The sequence below is a fragment of the Thunnus albacares genome, chromosome 13, assembly GCF_914725855.1.
Source record: "Thunnus albacares chromosome 13, fThuAlb1.1, whole genome shotgun sequence".
Lineage (NCBI taxonomy): Eukaryota > Metazoa > Chordata > Actinopteri > Scombriformes > Scombridae > Thunnus > Thunnus albacares.
The window spans coordinates 29,379,336-29,397,836 of NC_058118.1; the positions used below are offsets into that span (position 1 = coordinate 29,379,336).

Below are 18,501 nucleotides of genomic sequence, written 5' to 3' on the forward strand. Positions count from 1 at the left end.
TGGCTGTTTTTGTTTCAACACAACTCCAGAGGGAAATATCTGGCGCTTTAGCTGCTAAATGCTAAACTATGCTAACAGAGCCTGGTTGCCAGGTAGCGTACAGTTAGTCAAAACAGTAAAGCTGTGGGTTGTAAAACCAAAACAAAGAAGTGAAAGAAGATAAAACACTCTGTAGAAGTGAGGAGAACAGCGGTCAGGTGATAATTCTCTGTGGGTTTCACTTCATAGTCATGTGATCCACTGAGCAGCTACAACTAATCCAGACTAAAATGAAGTTTAGTCATCTTAAAGTATCTTAATATTCCCCGTCCAGCTAATCTGGTTCTTTGAACATGACTGAATGGTTTGTTACTGTTGAGTAGTTTTGCACTCTGATACTGAAGGGAAGGAAACACGAGTTGTAGCAGCACAGTAACACAGTCAGCAGCTCTTTACTGCGGCTGAGTACAAGTCAATTTAATACTCAGGTACACGTCACAAATCTTATCCAATTACTGTGAAATAAAATTGTGCAAAAGCCTCTAACAAAACCACAGAGACTAAAAAAAACAAGATCAAAAACGAATCATCTGAGTCTCATTTGCAGCTCATGTTGAATTATTGTAATTATGTCGACTTAAATTTAGTTTGGTGGTTTGTTTCAAAGGTTTATATCCTTTTTTTATGACCAGTTTCCTGTAAATTGAGTCATATGTCACACTGGATAATTCACCTCATCATTTGTGAAACTGAATGAATGAATGTTTTATGGTTGGACTTTATGAATTTGGATGATATTTCAAAATACATTAAAAAAAAAAGTAAAATTCTCTGCCAAACTCCACATGATATATTTTCATATAGAAAATAAAGAATATTGTTGTTGTTACTTGCTCTGATAGATCTCACATCATCAGAAAAGTCACTTCCCTTCACACAAATTGTGAAGAAAATGAGATCACAATCAGGATCACTACAGTCCGTCTCTCTTAGCTGAGACAGCGGCATGTTGGGAGACTTCCTGAAAACTCACAAACACCAACGTTTTGGTTTCATTCAACAGTTTTTCTCCAGTAGAAAAAACATTAAAGATTTGTATCAAAAATCCAACGGATGTGTAGGAACTTCCACCGAGGAGTTACAGTCATACAGCCGGCGTTTGCTCAGGACGACTCCGCTCTCTTCCACACCATCACCATATTCTTGTCGCTAAGGGCAACCAGGTAGCGGAGCTCAGGGTCCGTCGCTACGCTGTTGATGGAGGGACCCTCCACCCGGCCGAGGCCCTTCTTCACCGGGGTCGGCCACTCCAACACCTGCCAAAAACAAAGAACACGTTAGCGGCTGAGCGGTGAACGAAGCGAGAGTTTCACTGGCTGGTTGTACATCTCAATACTGGTCTTTACCCAGTATGGAAAGGATAACATGCACACAAAATACTGTGTCATGTTTCTGATAAATACATCTCTCTATTGTGCTTTCATGTAACTAAAGATAGAGAACAATAACACATCTTGAAAGTCATTTTTAATTAATAGCTTAATACAGTCAAAGTTCATTAATAAAGTCAGACAGTGATACTTTAGAAGCCTTTCAGCTTTAAGAGTCATTAAAAGACAATCACAGAATAATCCCAGTTTAATACTGGGCAGATGTGGGGAAACAACTACAGCTGCAACTGACGATTATTTTCATTATCGACTAATCTCTTGATTATTTTCTCGATTAATTGTTTCATTGTTTGGTCCATAAAATGTCATAAAAATGTCAATCACCCACAAAGTGTATTCAGTTCATCTATCTATATGACATCACCTGTCATAGAGGACTAAAGAAACCAGAAAACATTTACATTTGACGTTTTCTCTTAAAAAAATGATTAATCGATTCATTTTTTGTTGATCGACTGTTCGATTAATCTATGAGAAATATTATCCAAGTTGTAATAAAACTGAATTATCCGTTAAAGAGTGTTTACCAAACTTTTAAAAGTCACTGGACATTTAGAGGATGTGGATACCTCAGTGGGCGCGATGGGTTTCCCAGTCTGGAAACGTTCTTTCTGGAGATTAGTGACATGGTATGTCCACAGTCTGCCTTTGTCATCACCACACACTATGTAAGCTTGGCCTAAAAAGAGAGGAATGAAAACACACCGAGTGTAACATCAAGCTGGGTTCAGATGGGGTTTTTTTTTCCTCTGTTACTTAAAACACAAAGCTGAGAAAATTACAGACATTTGATGCCAACGTTGTTCTGGAGAGAACAGTGAATGAATGTGAATTTACAGACAACAGCCAGAGATAAATAACATCTTTAACTGGGTCACATCACTCTCAAAGCAAGTGAAAGGTGGTTTACAACTGGCCTGCTCATATGCAACAACAACTTAGATCATATTTGCACCGTTTACACATAACAGGAAATAGATTTTCTCAAACTCACAGTTCTCTCTTCGCACACAAGTTACAATATTTTCATCAAATGTAAAAAAAAAATTAAAAAAAAGAGCTGAAGTGTAACACAAAAAAGGCTATGAAATAACCTTTTCTTGTCATTTGCCACTTTTGGCATCTGCTGTCGATGCATCGTCACCTGAGAATTAGACCAACGGCCTCCGTGCACAGAACTATCGATTTGATTAAACTATCCTCTCAAGAACTGCAGGTAATCTGGTCTGAAGTTATATTCTAAAGCCTTTGACGCCCCCTTTCTACTGCAAGTGTAATAAACCTCTGAGTATTTTATGTTTTAATGTTCTAGCTCTCATTTTGTGGTAGTTTATAGAGCCTTATTTTTATTTTTTGTATGTTTTTAATGATATTACATTTACTATTCACTATTAAATATCAACTATTTGTCTGCTATATACAGTATTATATATTTTAATGCTAATTTTGTATCTTGGTGAGTTGTGGCAAGACTTCACCATAGCAACGGTCGCTGAGGATCATGGGTAGGCTAATGTAGTCGCTTCCGCTATCGTACAAAACTGACAAAAATACTTGATTTCTAAACCAAAATTGAACGGCCTTCTGAATTTGGTTTTTTTGGATTTACGTTGGGAAACTGAAAAGGAATAGATCACGTGACTTAGTTTTTGGTTTTTGGTTTAAAATGAAAAAAGGAAAAAAACCACGTGACTTCTGTTTTTGGTTTCAAACGCAAAAACGAATTGGCTTGATGTCCACAGACCTGATCGATATTCAATCCAAGAAGGAATAACGATAAAACGAATCGGCAAAAACCAAAAACGGGCCGGTTTGATTAGTTTTTCGTTATTTGATTCTGACACCAAAAACGTTTTTTTGTTTTGAAACAAATAACAGATTTACCGTTTTTTTGGGTTTTTGAATTACAAATGAATTACGAATTATCCGATGATACCTGGATCTAACACACACATTTACTTCTTCTTCTTCTTCTTCCCGTAAGATGATTTTGCTTGTAGGATGTTTGAATATGTTATGTAAATGTGTATCTATGGCTGCCTTACGTCAAGTTCAAATCAAAGTGCTTAACGTAAATGAAAGAAAATTATTTATATGAACTCAAAGTATCAAAACGGTGATAAAGATAATCGACAAACTAAGAAGCGTGCGGTTGAAAAACTGTTTCTCTGCGGCGTCTCTTTCCTTTGTCTTGGTAAACAAGTGGTACTGAAGTACTGAAAAATGTATGTTCATCATTATATTTTAAGAAATGTACTGATTAAATGACACGGACTCACCAGGACAGGTGTTAAGAGCCAGGTAGGGAATCTCAGTGTTGGCCCACTGCAGCTCAGCCAGAACCACGGCGCACACTTCTCTGTTCTTCTTGTCGGGCCGCTGAGCCTTGGTCCTGCTCCAGCTCCACAGGTAAATGGACCCATGCATGTAGTTCTTAGAGGCTAGAAGACAAAGACAGAAGACCATAATGACCCAGGATAATAAGAAAAACAAAAGAAGAGAAGAGGAAATAAAAGGAAGCAGAACAAGGTTTTAGCAGATGAAATTTAAGACCTTTTTACCATCTTGAGTTTTATGTCAATTTGAGACTGAAATAAAGACAAAACAGTCCTAATTCTGACTAATTAGACCTGAAATTACAAAACTACAAATGAACAAACACATCAACACAAGCAACAACATGGAGATTGAAACTCCTTCAGGGAAACAACCTTTATTTAAGATTTAAGACCATATAATACAATATCTCTATCTTCTTTAGAGAGATATAGTATTTAACGTAACGCGCCATGGCCAACATGACGTTCAATCACTCAAGAGTTTGATACTTGTTTTATAGCTGGATAATAGTAACCAAATATATGGTTAGATACACTAATACATTGGCATGTGGTACATTAGGAGTCATGAAACTTAATTATAGCGCCATCATGTGGTCTTCTACTCATGATATTTAGTGAGAACATTGGTGTAACAGGGCACTCACAGGCTCAGTTTCACCTGAGCATCAAATTTGATCTGCGTTATTGTTGCATCTGACTTTATTTGGTGGCCACATGAGACGCTCTCTACCAACATACAGCACAGCTGAGGGGAAAATAAACTCTATAGAGCTCCATAAAAACTTTTCAGCTGTGGTTTGATTAAATTATTGTCAACAAAGTGCTGTTTGTTGGTGATCATTATACCGTTAAACACTATGATTCATCCTCTGGGCACCATGGATATCTATACTTCAGTCAGGATCATGGCATGCCTAAAAATCCTAATTACATCCAGCGTAACCCAATGGTGCCCAATGGTGCCCCCCAATGGGCATACATTTAAAAAGGCACTGTAAAAGAAACTACAGTGGTACCTTGGTATATTATAAGAAAGAGCCTCACTTACCCACTATGTCATCAGTAAGAAAACTCAAGCCGTCGATGGTATGGTAGTCATGGTCTTTGTCTTCCTTCTTATATATGGGGAAAGTTATCTCCATTTCTTTAGACCTAGTGAGAAAAAAAAAATCATACTATATGATACTAGCTGGTCCACATTTATCAGGGTCGAGTAACTGGCTACCAATAGCCAGTCAATGGTTGGATGTGCCAGAATTTTCTTCAATTAAACAAAGACAAAACTGAAATAACTGGTTTTGGAGCCAAGGAAGTAATAATGTTAAAAACTACAAACCAAACCAGAAATCTTGGTGTAGTCATGGACCTGAACTTCAACAGCCACATGAAGACAGTTACAAAGTCAGCCCACTATCCAAGGATTAAAGGACTTATGTCTCAGCAGGATCTGGAAAAACTTGTCCTGCATTTATCTTCAGTAGACTCGACTATTGTAATGGTGTCTTCACAGGTTTCCCTAAAAAAAAAATCGATCAGACAGCTGCAGCTGATTCAGACGCTGCCGCACAGCTGAAGACTTTTCTGTCTGCTGCCTTTCATTAAACCACATTAAGGGTTAATATTTTACACTGCACTGTACTTTTATTCTCGTTTTATCTGTCTTATTCACTTTTTAGCTTTTTTATTTCCAAATTTAACACGTTTTAATTGTTTTTATATGTCTTTTTAATTGTGTTTGATGCCATTTATGCTCGATGTAAAGCACTTTGAATTGCCTTGTTGTAAATTAACTTGTCTATCCTAATATCACTCTCACACTGCGGATGCCTTTTACCTCTTGGTGGTGTTGTTGGTACCGAGTTGTGTGTTGAAGCAGTACAGGCCGTCCTCACAGCCAGTCAGTAGGTGTGTTTTGGGGGAAGTGGGGACGAGGCAGATGTGCAGAGGGGTGGCGCTGATCTCCAACACCAGCAGCTGACTAGAAGGTCAAAGAGCAGAAACATCACGGTCAGAAGATCTACTCTACCCTGCTGGACCCATTACATCATTTAATTCAAGCAGAGAACCCCAAAGTTACTTCAAGATACTGAAAATGAAGTTGCAAAATGTGCAGAATAAAATGTCACAAGACTTCCCCTGCCATGTATATATATTGGCACCTCACGTACACCCAGTTATGTCAAAATAATACTTTATAAAAAGGGAAATTTTGCAATTTCTGTTAAAGAGGAAATGCTAAAAACACCTTGTAGGAAGGAATAAGAGCGCCTGGTTCAAGCAGAAATACTCACACAACTTTGTAGTTGTACTGGCTGTCCACTCCACCGATGTCCCACATCACTATCTTGTTATCGTAGGATCCCGCTACAGAAAAGGTGAACTGGTGAGACCATGTACTGAAGTCAATCAGATTTTTATTTATTACTATAATAAATAAACACGTGCAGCTGGACCGGCTATCAAAGCAAAGAACAGAGAAGCTCGGATAACAACACACACAGAGGGAGTGTGACTTCATTCTCTGCTCAGGACGCCATCACTCCATTATATCTTTACATAGGAAATACTTGTTTGCTGCTATATTGATGTTCAAATTGTCATATATTGGACATTAAAGCCCCTGGAAAGGCAAATCCAAGATTGGCTATTAATTATGTAATTTGGGATCTAATGTGCATATAGTAAACACCTAAAAAGTATGAGAACATAGTCTATGTGTTTCTTTAGAAAGTCTCTCCCCTTAACTTGTTACTGGGTTGCAGTTAGGCGGAGCTAAACTGGGGAATTTATTACGTAATAAATACCTGCCCAGTCATATTTAGGAGAAAAATGATTGACATGGCTATCTGGCCGAGCTGACTTCACAACACTTACTCTCATCTCCCCCATGAGAAAACAATGCAGTGAACTTTTCTTTGCTTTTAGCTAGAATGAGAATTCAAATTAGCCTGATGTGGTTTGAAAGTTACTGTGTTAAGCTAACGAGCAGACTTGGTTACACCATCCAAATCTGTATTAATCACGGAGTGGATAAGTAGCTCAAAAGTGTAGCATAGCAATGCTAATGCTAACTGTTTCATGTAAGTAAATGAAAGATGCTAAAACACTTAGTTTCGTAGTCTGGGAGGTATAGTTCAATAAAAACAGATATGTGTGGTCTACTCTAGTCTGCTAGTTAGCCGATTAGTCAAGATAACTAGTAGACCACTGGGGGTAATTGATAATAAGCTCAAAAGTTTTGAATAGAAAAGCTAATGCTAACCGTTTCATGTAAGTGAATGGAAGATGCTAAAACAATTAGCGCCATACTCCAGGAGGTATAATTAAATAAAAACATAGTGTCAAGTGGTCTAACCTAGTTTGTTAGTTACTGGATCATTCAAGCTTTCAACCAAGTAGGATCCATTTGATAGATTTAGTATTTTATTCCATATCAGCAAAAAGTTTTAGTGAATGAATAGAAAATAAAAACGGTACTTTGAGCTGAAAGTGAGCTGTCAATCAAATGTGATCTGGATGCGCCCACACAGTCCTGAGAAATGCTTTGAGCAGCCAAATGAGCTGTTTTTGAGCTCAGTTTTCTAGTAATTATGAATGTTTATTTTCATTCAGATTTTTGTGGATGCTTAATGAGACACTCAACTTTGATATCATATATGCATTTTTACAATTTCAAGCCACGTTTCCAGAGGCTTTAATGCTTTTAAAACTTTACACAACATGCATGCAACGGACATGATATTATAAAGTCTAGCCTCGGTTTTCCTCTACTGTGATTTCCTTCTCACAGCATCAATGAATTCACCATTAACTATTCACCTGAACAGTTTATGATGTTGTACATGGTATCATTGTAATCCTTGGTCATCAAAACATGGGGGTAGACATCACTTTTTCTGTGTTATGTTATGTTTGGTTCAGGAGATATAATGCGATATACATAACTACGTTATGTCGGAAAGCAAATTGGTCGCATTCATTTCATGCTTTTATGAAAAAGTGAACTACTAAAAGAAATGGCAAAAACCAGAAAAATAAGTTGTAATAAAGCAGAATTATCTTAAATCTTTCATAATTTCACTTTAATCTGTCTGATGTTGCATATCTGAAATGGAGGAGGCGTCAAACAATCTGATACTGCTGCTGCTTCTTTATCAGTATGGAATAACCGTGACTCACTGTACAGGAAGTTTCCCTGGTGGTGGTTGAAGCGGAGGACAGACAGCGCCTTGCGGCTGGCTCTGAACTCCCCGTAGGCCACGTTGTTTCTGGGGTGGATCAGTTTGACCAGCCCTCTCTTCCCAGCAGCTGCCAGGATGCTGCAGTGTTGAGCCGAGGCCCCGCCCCCCCTGGACATCAACACCGTGGACCAGGCGAGGGAGAAGAACTCCTGTCGCGAGGAACGAAAGAAACGAACGTTACACAAACATCTCAAGCTTATATTATTATATGAATACTCAATTACATCCATTCATACTCGATGTTTACCCTTCATTACCACAGTTTTATCACAACTGCCACATAATATTGACGAATCCAATCTGAAAACTTCTCATAACTATGAGATTTTTTTTTATAAAATCCTTTTATAAACTATATTGGTTTACATTACATTTCCATAATTTGTATTTCTAGTGTGTATAAAGGCCTTTACACACTGGACGCGATTTTTTCGTGCGATTAATTCGCAATTAACCTGTGCGAGAGGTGTTAAATATACAAATAAAAATTAATTGATCGATTGAAATATTGCAAATTTTTTTTAAATCCTTCCTTCCTGGTGAATACAGCGATTCCAAATGATTCATCGTAAGGACAGAACAGGATGGAAAATACGACTTCAATGAGTTTTTCTTTACATGGAAACGCACCCAAAGCAGCAAAGACAAAGACAAGACAGCAAGACAGCCTTGAGAGCTATGCTAGCGTAGACTCGGAGAATAAACGGAGCAGACCTCGCCGGGAACTTTGTACTTCTTCATCACCATCCCTGTTTCACAGTCAATCACACAGAGAGAGTCTCCACCGCAGGTCGCAACCAAGCGGCTTCCTCCACCACTGCCTGCTAAATATAGAAGAAGAGACAAAGTTTATTTCATCTTTCTTCTGGTTGTAGGAGAGTTAATGAAATAACTGTTTTTCTAAATGTGTACCAGTGTTGTCTGGCAGCGGCTGGAAAGCGCAGGCCCACAGCTGGGTAGAGAAGTCCTCTGAGCTGTCCTGTTTACTGTGGCACTGGAGGACGTGGACCGGCTTCAGACACACCGGCTGCTGGAGGAAGGACACATGTGGACAAAGATGTACAGACATGCGGCTGAACTGAAGACGAGAATAGCATTTACAGGATTTCATTATTCTACAATCAAAAAAACTTTTTTGCAAGTGGATATTTCAAAATTTTCATCAAAAACATTAGGATTTCTTCTCTGGGAACCCTGAATATTCACAGTATGTTCCTTGAAAATCTGGCCAATGGTTGTTTAAAAAATCTGTTTGTGTGAGTCAAAATTGTCAATGAAGTTCATAGGAAACACAAACTTGATTTTATAGTCCCACAATCTTAAATCACATCAGGAATAGTTTTACATTACCTGTGTCTTGCTCTTTATTGTGTGCAACGCGTCGGCGTCTCTCTGCAGCCTCGCAGCTCCGACAGCTTCCTTCTGTTTAACCTGAGCTCCGTTCTCTTTCGTTTGCCGCGTTTTCGAACCTCTCCCGGGCGTCTCCGTCCTCGTCTGTCCTCTGGTGGGGGTTGCGGGAGGCTGATCTTTTTTTCGGGGGCTCATCCTGATGGTGTCGGCCTGGGTTACTGTCTGGTGTTTGAGGCGGAGGCTGGATTTGCAGGGACTGTCTTCGACTAAAGAGGCTGGGAAATCTTCACGCAGTTTTTTGCGAGGTGTCAGGTTTATGTCGGGGTCCATTACTAATACACTTTGCTTCCTTTTGGCGGGTGTTGTAACTTCCTGATTAACGAAGCAAAGACACAAAACAAACTTGAAGATTAAAAACATCCTATAATTCCTTTACTATCCCTAGATCATACTACCCAACACACAACTACATCACTTTATTATATTAATAGTGGTACTGGATCAAAAAATAAGGTTTAATTTGATCAATATTGCCCAGTTCTTTGTAAAAAAAAAAACTTCTAATTAGAGCCAACAGTGTCACTGCTTTCAGTCTTACACAGTTCTCTTTAGTGTCAGTCGACTCCTTGCTCTCCGTTTCATCCTTTTGTTCCGTCAGAGAGCGCAGATACTCCTTGGCCATAATTTCCACCTAAGAACAGAGAAAATGAACTATATTTATGCTGCATTTTAATCAGTTTGCCTCTCGTTTAGCCTGAGAAAACCTGAGAACGTCTCTCACATCCTAAACTTACCCTCCATTTGGTGAAGTCGCTGACTGAATTGGGTCCGTATTTAACCTGTTGGCGGGCAGTGCTGACAAAGTTTGTCTCCAGGGCGGACAGTTTCTCTGCTGTGATGGGATCCGGGAGACTGAAGCTCTTCTCCCAAAGTGCAGAGATCTAAAATAACCAAAGACAGTTTAAACACTGACAACAGCAACAGCCTGTGGGGTAAAAAGGTGCTATACTGCCTCGTTTATTTTTACAAACACTACAGAGAAATTGTAACCAAACTTAAATTATTCTTAGCAAAAGACTTGAAACAAGCAGTCAGTCCCGTACCCTGGTCTGCAGGTTCTCACTGTAGACGTAGCGCAGGTGGTTGGCAGTAGTGCTGACATCTTTACTGTTGTAAATCCTCAGGTTAGGCAACAACACCATCAGCTTGTAATTATCGCTCACCTGATGAAGAGAAGTAACATCGTCATCTCATTTTTATCTCAAAAGCACTTCTTAAATACACGACACAGCACGACAATTCTGTGAATGAGATTAATTCCAGTTTATTAATTATGGGCAGTATTACGGTGCCTGTGAAAACAGTTTTACGATCTGCGGCTGGAGTCTGAGAAAATAACTGATGATGTCACAGTGATGTCATTAAGGTTACCTCAGCTTGGCCTTGGAGACGACAAATTTATAACAAAAAGCCTGAGTTATAAGTGGGTGCGTGAGCATTTACCAGACAGGGAAAGTCTAACTCTCCAGATCAGTGAAATCTTTCCCCGTAATATTATAATCTGCTCTGCAGGGTTTTGGCATCTGATAAACTTTCAAACTCAAGGATCTATTACTCCATCTGGCCTTCAAATGCACCAACCAGTGGAGGGAACCAAACCTGAGTGAAACAACTGAGCCACTGAGATATAATTTGTAGTGAATAAACTAGAGAACTGGTGTAGTCCTTTAACATATTATTGATATGATATGACGAGTCTTAACAGTACTCTACCAAAAAGAAACAAACTGTGGATTATAAACAGTAAACAAAAGCATAAATCACGTCCTCACAGTAATATAAAGGTTGTTCTCCATCTTGAGTTCCTCCAGACTGCTGAGAGACTCCAGAGTGGTAACATCCTCCATCTGGTTGTCGCTCAGGTCCAGGTAGCGAAGCGCAGGCAGCTCCAGATTCTTGGTGAACTCCTGCAGTCTGTTCCCAGACAGATCCAACCGCTCCAGGGACTGAAGGCGAGACAGCAGCCTGACTGGTAAGTCCTGGATTTTCAGCCCCAGTCGAGACAGACTGAACGACAGAGAGCTCGAAGTCAGTGTTTCCACATAGTAGGAATTAAAATTGTTCTTTAATGACCTTAGCGACAACTTTTCTTTTAATCTCATCATTGCAATTAAGACTCATGTTACATTTTAATTACATTGTTCTAGAAAGTTTATAAGAAACATTCATTAGTGTTCATAGCTCTACTACATAATACAAATAAATGAATAAAAGCTTACTTCAGTGTCTTGATTTGCTCCAGTTTGTTGGTTTTTGGAGAGCTTTTCTCCAGTAACAGTTTCTCAGTTATTTTCTCCATTGTTTATCTGTAGGAGAGACGACAATTCATAAATGAAGATATCAAAGAAACAACTGTGAAGCAAGAACGCAGGTGAGTAAATTTATAACAGAGCGGTAATATCTTATTTCAATGCCCTCTTCTGGTTGAAAGATTCACGTCTGTTGTGCTTCAAATGGTCAGAAATGTGCTTGTTGAATCTGTAACAGTGACGTGAAGGTGTACTGACCAAACCTCGCCTACGCTTTTACATTACGAGCTCTTCAAGCAACTGGGCGAGGTGATACACGTTCCCACCCACAGTTTCACACTATTCCACTGACCGCCAGATGGTGGCAGCAACACACCAAAAAAAAAACATAGCAATGTGCCAGACATGAATGTAAACAATGCAGGTCTCAAAATATTTCTAAACTGGCTTTGCAAAAGTTTTATAAGGATTGAAACACAACTCTTAAGTATCGAGGATGGACACGACGTGTAACGGTTAGACACGCTGAATGTAAACACGTTTTGCATTGTGCCTTTAATTTACTTAGTCTTTTGTCTAGCAAGGCAAAGCTGTTTGCATTTGACTTTAAACTGGTTGTTTGTAAATATTACTGATTACACAATAGTGGATAGAGTTGCAATATTTCTTGATACAAGACATATTGATCCTGGAGTTGTTGATGTTGGTCTCTTTGTTTCAGGAAGTTCAGTCAAGTTTGCATTCACGCTTTTACCGCATGGAGTGGCTTTCTACTCCTCTGCTCCCTTGTTTCCACATACAAGTTAATCACAGCATGTGGTTTTAAAGCATTTCACTCATCTGGAATCTGCATATTGTTGGTGGTAGTTTTTTGGTTATTGTGATGATAAATATATTAAAGATCTGTTCTGTGAGGGTTTCATGTATACAGCTAATGAAAGTATGACTTCTTGTCAATTCTCCTTGGTTTTAAATTCATATAATGATTACAGTCTGATTGTTCTCCTTTGTACTCACATGCGTGATACATTGTTTAAGGAGCTTCTGCTTTGTTTTTTTCCCCCCATTTCATTGTTAACCCAGCAAAAATTTCCCAAAAAAGTTGTATGAAATCTGCTTAATGAATGAAAAGTTTCCTCTAATAAAAACACACGTTTAAGATTTATGATGGGTGTATATCAGAAATATAAATAAGTATAATACTACAGAGAAGAGGTCATTTACCTGAGAATGGTCACAGACAACAACCAAACAACAACACAAGTTTCACCCACAACTGTAGTTTTTACAGCTCGAACAATACCAGCTTTTCAGAGTGTTTCCTTACCTTTGAATGCCTGTTTTTAGCTTGTACCTGTCTGCATTTGTTGAGGAAACCTATCTCACTTGTATCAATACGCTCGAAAGATGTTTTTCTTACATACAACAGAGGTTAACGCTCAGTAAGCTAACTTAACCACGTTGGAGGAACTAACTGCCATGTCTTTGCATCTCGAGGCTAAACGTTAATATAACAGACAATAAATCAAACATTATTGAGTTTTAGCGCGCATCACAATCGTTTATCTTTCAGAAACACACATTAGGTTCATGAATTTGTTAATATTTACAGTTAAAAGTACTTACAGGGACTCCAGCGACCTGAGTGAACACAACTACCGCAGAAATGAGCTTTCGCGGGGAAACTACGTACTTCCGGTGGGCGTGGTTTAAATAACTGAGCTTCTTTACCCTCCGTTCAGCCTCTGAGGCAAAACTAATGATTAAACTAATGAATATTAATCAATTTAAAATCGGAAATATCTTAAAACCTACATTTGTACAATTGTATAAAGATTGGTGAAACTTATCACTTATTATATATCTGGTAGCTGATAGTTGATTTATGTCATTTTATTTATTTTCAAAGTGATTATATAATGTAATTGTATTAATTCATTTGGTTTTTTGCTTGTGTGAGCGTCCATTTGTTTCTTGTGTATGTGCTCTGTGGTTTTCATGGTTTTCTATCTGTGTTGTGGTAATAACTAAATTCTATATACCAAAATACCAACTTATTTCCTGTCTGTCATTTTTTTCTATAAACGTGTGTCCTTATACTGTATTATTATATCCATATTTGTTCATTTCTTAGTCTATTTTTTTTTCTTGTATTATTTATAGGTTGGATTATTTCCTATATGTATTATACAGATGCAATGCCTGCATGTTGATGTTGAAATGTTAAATCTTAAAACAGATCTTTCATCACCTTTTCGTTTTCTGATCAAAAAAGAGTTAAATAATCTTTAAAAACGTAGATAACAATACAATAAAAAATATACAGTATATAAATATAAAAATAAAAACTATACGGTCCGTTAGGTGGCGATATTGATCTATTACAGAAGCTTTGTTACCGACAGTAGAAGAAGATGCAGGTATGATGGCTCCTAGCAGCGCTGACGGTGTCGCTCCTTGTGCTTGTAAAGGCATTCGGCGGTGTCTTCTATGTGAAAAGTGGAAAGAAATTAGACATTTGGAAGCGAATGTACCAAAGGTAAACATTTATGGTTAAAAACTGTATTTTTCATCGATGTTAGTACCAGAATATGGACGCTAAACTGCTGCTAGCGCTACTCACAACTAGCTACGGATGCCTTCACGGGACATTCCATCCTGTACGTAAACTTTATTACTGAACTACAGCGGTGTAAGAAGTATACATATGATTTACTGAAGTAAAGGTACCAATACAGCAATAAAAAAGAAATACTCCATTACAAATAAAAGTCCTTCATGAAAAATCTTACTTAAGTAGAAAGTACATAAGTATTAGCATCAAAATATACTTAAAGTATTGCGGTAAAAGTAGTGTTTTATTATTATTATATATGACATCATTAGATTATTTATAGTGAAGCATCAGTATTAGAGCAGCATGTTACTGTTGTAGCTGCTGGAGGTGGAGCTAGTTTACACTACTTTATATACAGTTAGCTAGTTTAGTCCAGTGGTTCCCAACCTAGGGGTCGGGGCCCCTCCAAAGGGTCAGCAGATAAATCTGAGGGGTGGTGAGATGATTAATGGGAGAGGAAAGAAGAAAAAACAAAGTTCTGATACACAAATCTGTTTTCAGTTTTTGGACTTTTTCTCTAATCTTTGATTTCTGCTGAAATATTGGATCATTTGAACATTTATTGAAATGAAAGCATGTGAGAAGTTTAGAGGGAAAAATCACTATTTGGTGGAGCTGTTAACAACTCATAGACATGTGAAATGTGACCCCGACTACACACTGCTTTTTGTAAGACGTCAAAAGACAAAAAGGTTGGAAACCACTGGTTTCATCTTTAACAATTTATTGTATTTTAAAAGCTTGTTATATTATCCATTGTGTCAAATCTTCATCTGAAAAGTGACTAAAGCTGTCAAATAAATGTAGATAAGTGTAGTTCTAGTATAACATTGTACATTGTTATCTGTTAATGGGTCGGGCCGTAGAGAAGAAACAATGTTTTGACCTCCTAGAGGCAGTTTTATCTCTCAGTGATCAGCTGGAGGGACACAGAAGGCTGCATGGATTAAAGTACACTGTCAGTGAGTTTTCTACACTGAGGATTCTCCACAGCCTTTTACTGGTTATTCTCCTCATTATAACAAGATAAGAATGTTTCTTGGTGGCGTCGATATACCAACAATGGGGCGTGTGTGAATGTGTGCTTTGGATAATTACAGCTGATGACAGAAAAAACAAGAGAAGCTGATTTTTGTCAAGGTGAATCTAAAATTCAAAAGGAACAAAAAAGATTTCTATACTTGTCTTATTGTCAACACGTTCTATAAAAAGAGCAGCAACAAATGGATCTGAATAACAAGTATTGTTTGATAGCTTATCACTCTGTGCTGTAGAGCTCTGTTGCAGTACAAAAACAACTAAAAACACATCAACGAGTCACTCAGTTGTACTAGATTATATTTTCCACTATCACCATGATCACGACCACTGTGGTTTATTTTGAAAGGATCCCACATTCACTTTGCTGTTGCTATAAAAACTGACTGGAGCGCCGAATGTTTATTAATCTGTAGCTGAAAATTAGCCGCAGACACGGTTACTCCCCGAGAGACAGACTAACGCATTGTTGGGTTTAGACTTAAGCAATAAAAGTGTAGAATAAAGTCAGCCTTTTACTTTAAGTTATTGACCCCACAGTGTTCATAATTACTATAGAAAGTGCTGCTGAAAGTTCTGAGTCATACTTCTTAGAAGAAGGGACAGAAGGAGTGTGACCCAAATCTGGATCAGATATGTGATGATTCAGTCTGTTCCCTCCGCCCAGCTGTCTGAGAAAGAGATTGAATTCTACACTGTCAGATTGTGGCTTGTCATCAGAAGTGACAACATAGGGACCGCTATGCCTTTTCAATGTAGTGCAGACTTTAGACATACAGACATTATTATTTGTTTTCGTTTATCACAGACTGTGCATCATTTTCTCTACAATCCTGAGACGAAGCTTGCCATTCGCAAAGATGCAGAGCCGGCATCTTTCCCCTTCCCTGGTGTCTTCGTTTGGGAGAACTTCATATCAGAGGAGGAGGAGGAGGAGCTGATAAGCACCATGGACCAGGATGTGTGGAATCAATCCCAGTCTGGTCGAAGGAAACAGGTTATGTGAAACACATGGCCTGATGAAAACAACATGCATGTCTAACTCTAACATATAAATCCAAATTATTATTATTATATTCCATACATGTGCAACACCAAGACATGTAATAATAAAGATGTATAATAGATAGATTATATAAATCATTATGTATGAAATGAACAAAAGTCTCGTCTCGTTTTGTTGCAGGACTTTGGCCCAAAAGTGAACTTCAAGAAAAGGAAAGTGCGTGTTGGCAGCTTCAGCGGACTCCCTGCTTTGAGCCATAAAGTAGTTCTCCGGATGCAGCGAGAGCCAAGTCTAGCAGACTTCCAACCGGTGGAGCAATGCAATCTGGATTACCATCCTGAACGAGGCTCTGCCATCGACCCTCACCTAGACGACTCCTGGCTGTGGGGGGAACGTCTGGTCACCGTCAACATGTTATCAGATACTACACTCACTATGTCCCTGGAAGAAGGTCTCCCAGAGGTCGGACTAGAGGAGGAAGTCCACGTAGCTGTGCATCTTCCCCGCAGATGTTTAGTAGTGTTATATGGCGAGGCGCGGCATAGATGGAAACACGCCATTCATAGGATGGATGTTCATGAGCGTAGAGTTTGCAGCACCTACAGAGAGCTGTCTGCAGAGTTCCTACCTGGAGGGCAGCAGGCAGAGCTGGGAGCTCAGCTGTTGAACACCGCTTTGAGCTTCCAAGGAGCTCCGGTATAGGCCAATCTTAAAGCTGTACCACCAGAGTCGAGACTACTTGGATATGTGTTGAGCTGTGTCTTATTTCAGACCTCCTTAAATGGAACAAAGAAGTTCCCGTCAGACGACTGAAGGCCAGGAGGCTAAACCTATGCCTTCTCCCCACATGAGACAGTCTCAGAGGACTCACAGCACTGTCATCACCACTTCCTGCCCACTCCGAAATTACAGTTGACCAGTGGACTTTGGGATATGGGAAACTGCAAATTACCAGGAGAAGAAGAAAGAAGCCACACTTGTTGGCAGCATATGGAGTGGCCTTTTAAAAAGGGACAACCCTTGTGACTCATTATATATTCTGTCATAAATTGTGAACTTCATAAGATGTGGCTCCTGATGTGGGTTTTGGTCCTGTGCCTGTGTGACGTTCTCCGTCTAAAGTCAACTAATATTGTAACTTTCATTCTGTCGAAGGGAATTCAAGGGACTAGTTTTTCCTGAGACTTGAATGCACCGTTTCAGTAGTACTGAAGAGTACTGTGTACGACCTGAATATGCAGTTGTCATATGATTTATTATTGGTAATATATAAATATATGAATTGACTTAAAATAAAAACTCTCAAAGCCACGAAAGTGAATCAAAAGAAGTTCTGTCTCCCAAAACAATCCTGTATATCAGGTTTTATTGATTGTCTAAAGCTAAACTAGTTTGGTTTAAATAAACTTGCCTTTAAATGTAATTTTACATTTACTGCAGTTGTGACCTTGAACTCGACATTCACCGGCGTGCTCATGTTCGGCTGTGATGTGAAGGCGTGAAGAGGAGAAAGGAAGAAGAAGAAGTGGATGTTGATGTGAAGGTCATCCGGCTGTGGTGCTGCTGCAGCTCATGTTATACGCTGCTTTAAAGGAGCACAGTAGTGTCTTTGTTCAATGATTTAGCTCATTTACTGCTAATCGTGTATGGCTTTACAACTGGCTGCTTTTCAGTACACACTGTGGAGTTTTAGAAATATGAATGTATTTCTCTATCTCCCAGACTGCCGTTGCTTCCATTCACACCTACAAATTAAAAGTCGCCAATTAACATAAGCTGTAAAATAAAATATGTGATCAAAGATGAACTTACTGACTCCAGCATTTCTCCTGCAGGATTTCATTCCTTCCTGGGTGGAGAAGGGGAACATCTTTTTAGATTTTCATTTCGTGAAAAAAACAGAATGATGAATGTGCAGGGTTTGACACTAGAGGGCTGTTTTCACATTCATCTGCCGAGGGAGGAAAGTTTCTCCGTGTTCACCTTAAATCTAAAGGGTGGGCGTACGAGCATGGTTTGCGACAACTAGGGTGGGAGCTAATTTTGGTCCTTTATGCAACTTACAAAGCTGTGGCACTGAGAATGGACTTTTCATTGAGGTGGGAGACATCCAGCAGTTAAACTTTTGAATTGAATATTTGCATATTCGTAGATCCTGAATCTTTCAA

At 38.8% G+C, this 18,501-nt stretch overlaps 2 protein-coding genes across 5 annotated transcripts; one reads left to right on the plus strand and one right to left on the minus strand.

The window, feature by feature from the left end:
• Positions 1–221: 221 nt before the first annotated feature.
• lrwd1 (leucine-rich repeats and WD repeat domain containing 1) lies at positions 222–14,152 on the minus strand. 4 transcript variants are annotated; one of them, XM_044371313.1, is made up of 16 exons: positions 14,072–14,152; positions 11,643–11,729; positions 11,196–11,430; positions 10,467–10,586; positions 10,158–10,304; positions 9,962–10,054; positions 9,364–9,735; positions 8,926–9,043; positions 8,728–8,837; positions 7,952–8,162; positions 6,064–6,136; positions 5,607–5,750; positions 4,821–4,924; positions 3,710–3,871; positions 2,000–2,109; positions 222–1,295 (listed from the first exon to the last, which is right to left on the minus strand). In XM_044371313.1, the coding sequence occupies exons 2-16, from the start codon at positions 11,720–11,722 to the stop codon at positions 1,143–1,145; spliced, it is 2,232 nt and encodes a 743-aa protein (XP_044227248.1). In that variant the 5' UTR covers positions 11,723–11,729; positions 14,072–14,152; the 3' UTR covers positions 222–1,142. The 4 variants fall into 4 exon arrangements, with proteins under 4 accessions (XP_044227248.1, XP_044227249.1, XP_044227250.1 ...); XM_044371314.1 differs by having other exon boundaries at positions 14,076–14,129; XM_044371315.1 differs by lacking the exon at positions 14,072–14,152 and adding an exon at positions 13,299–13,390 and having other exon boundaries at positions 8,926–9,040.
• On the plus strand, positions 14,078–17,756 carry alkbh4 (alkB homolog 4, lysine demthylase). The gene is made up of 3 exons (XM_044371316.1): positions 14,078–14,211; positions 16,136–16,324; positions 16,514–17,756. The coding sequence occupies exons 1-3, from the start codon at positions 14,095–14,097 to the stop codon at positions 17,033–17,035; spliced, it is 828 nt and encodes a 275-aa protein (XP_044227251.1). The 5' UTR covers positions 14,078–14,094; the 3' UTR covers positions 17,036–17,756.
• Positions 17,757–18,501: the final 745 nt, after the last annotated feature.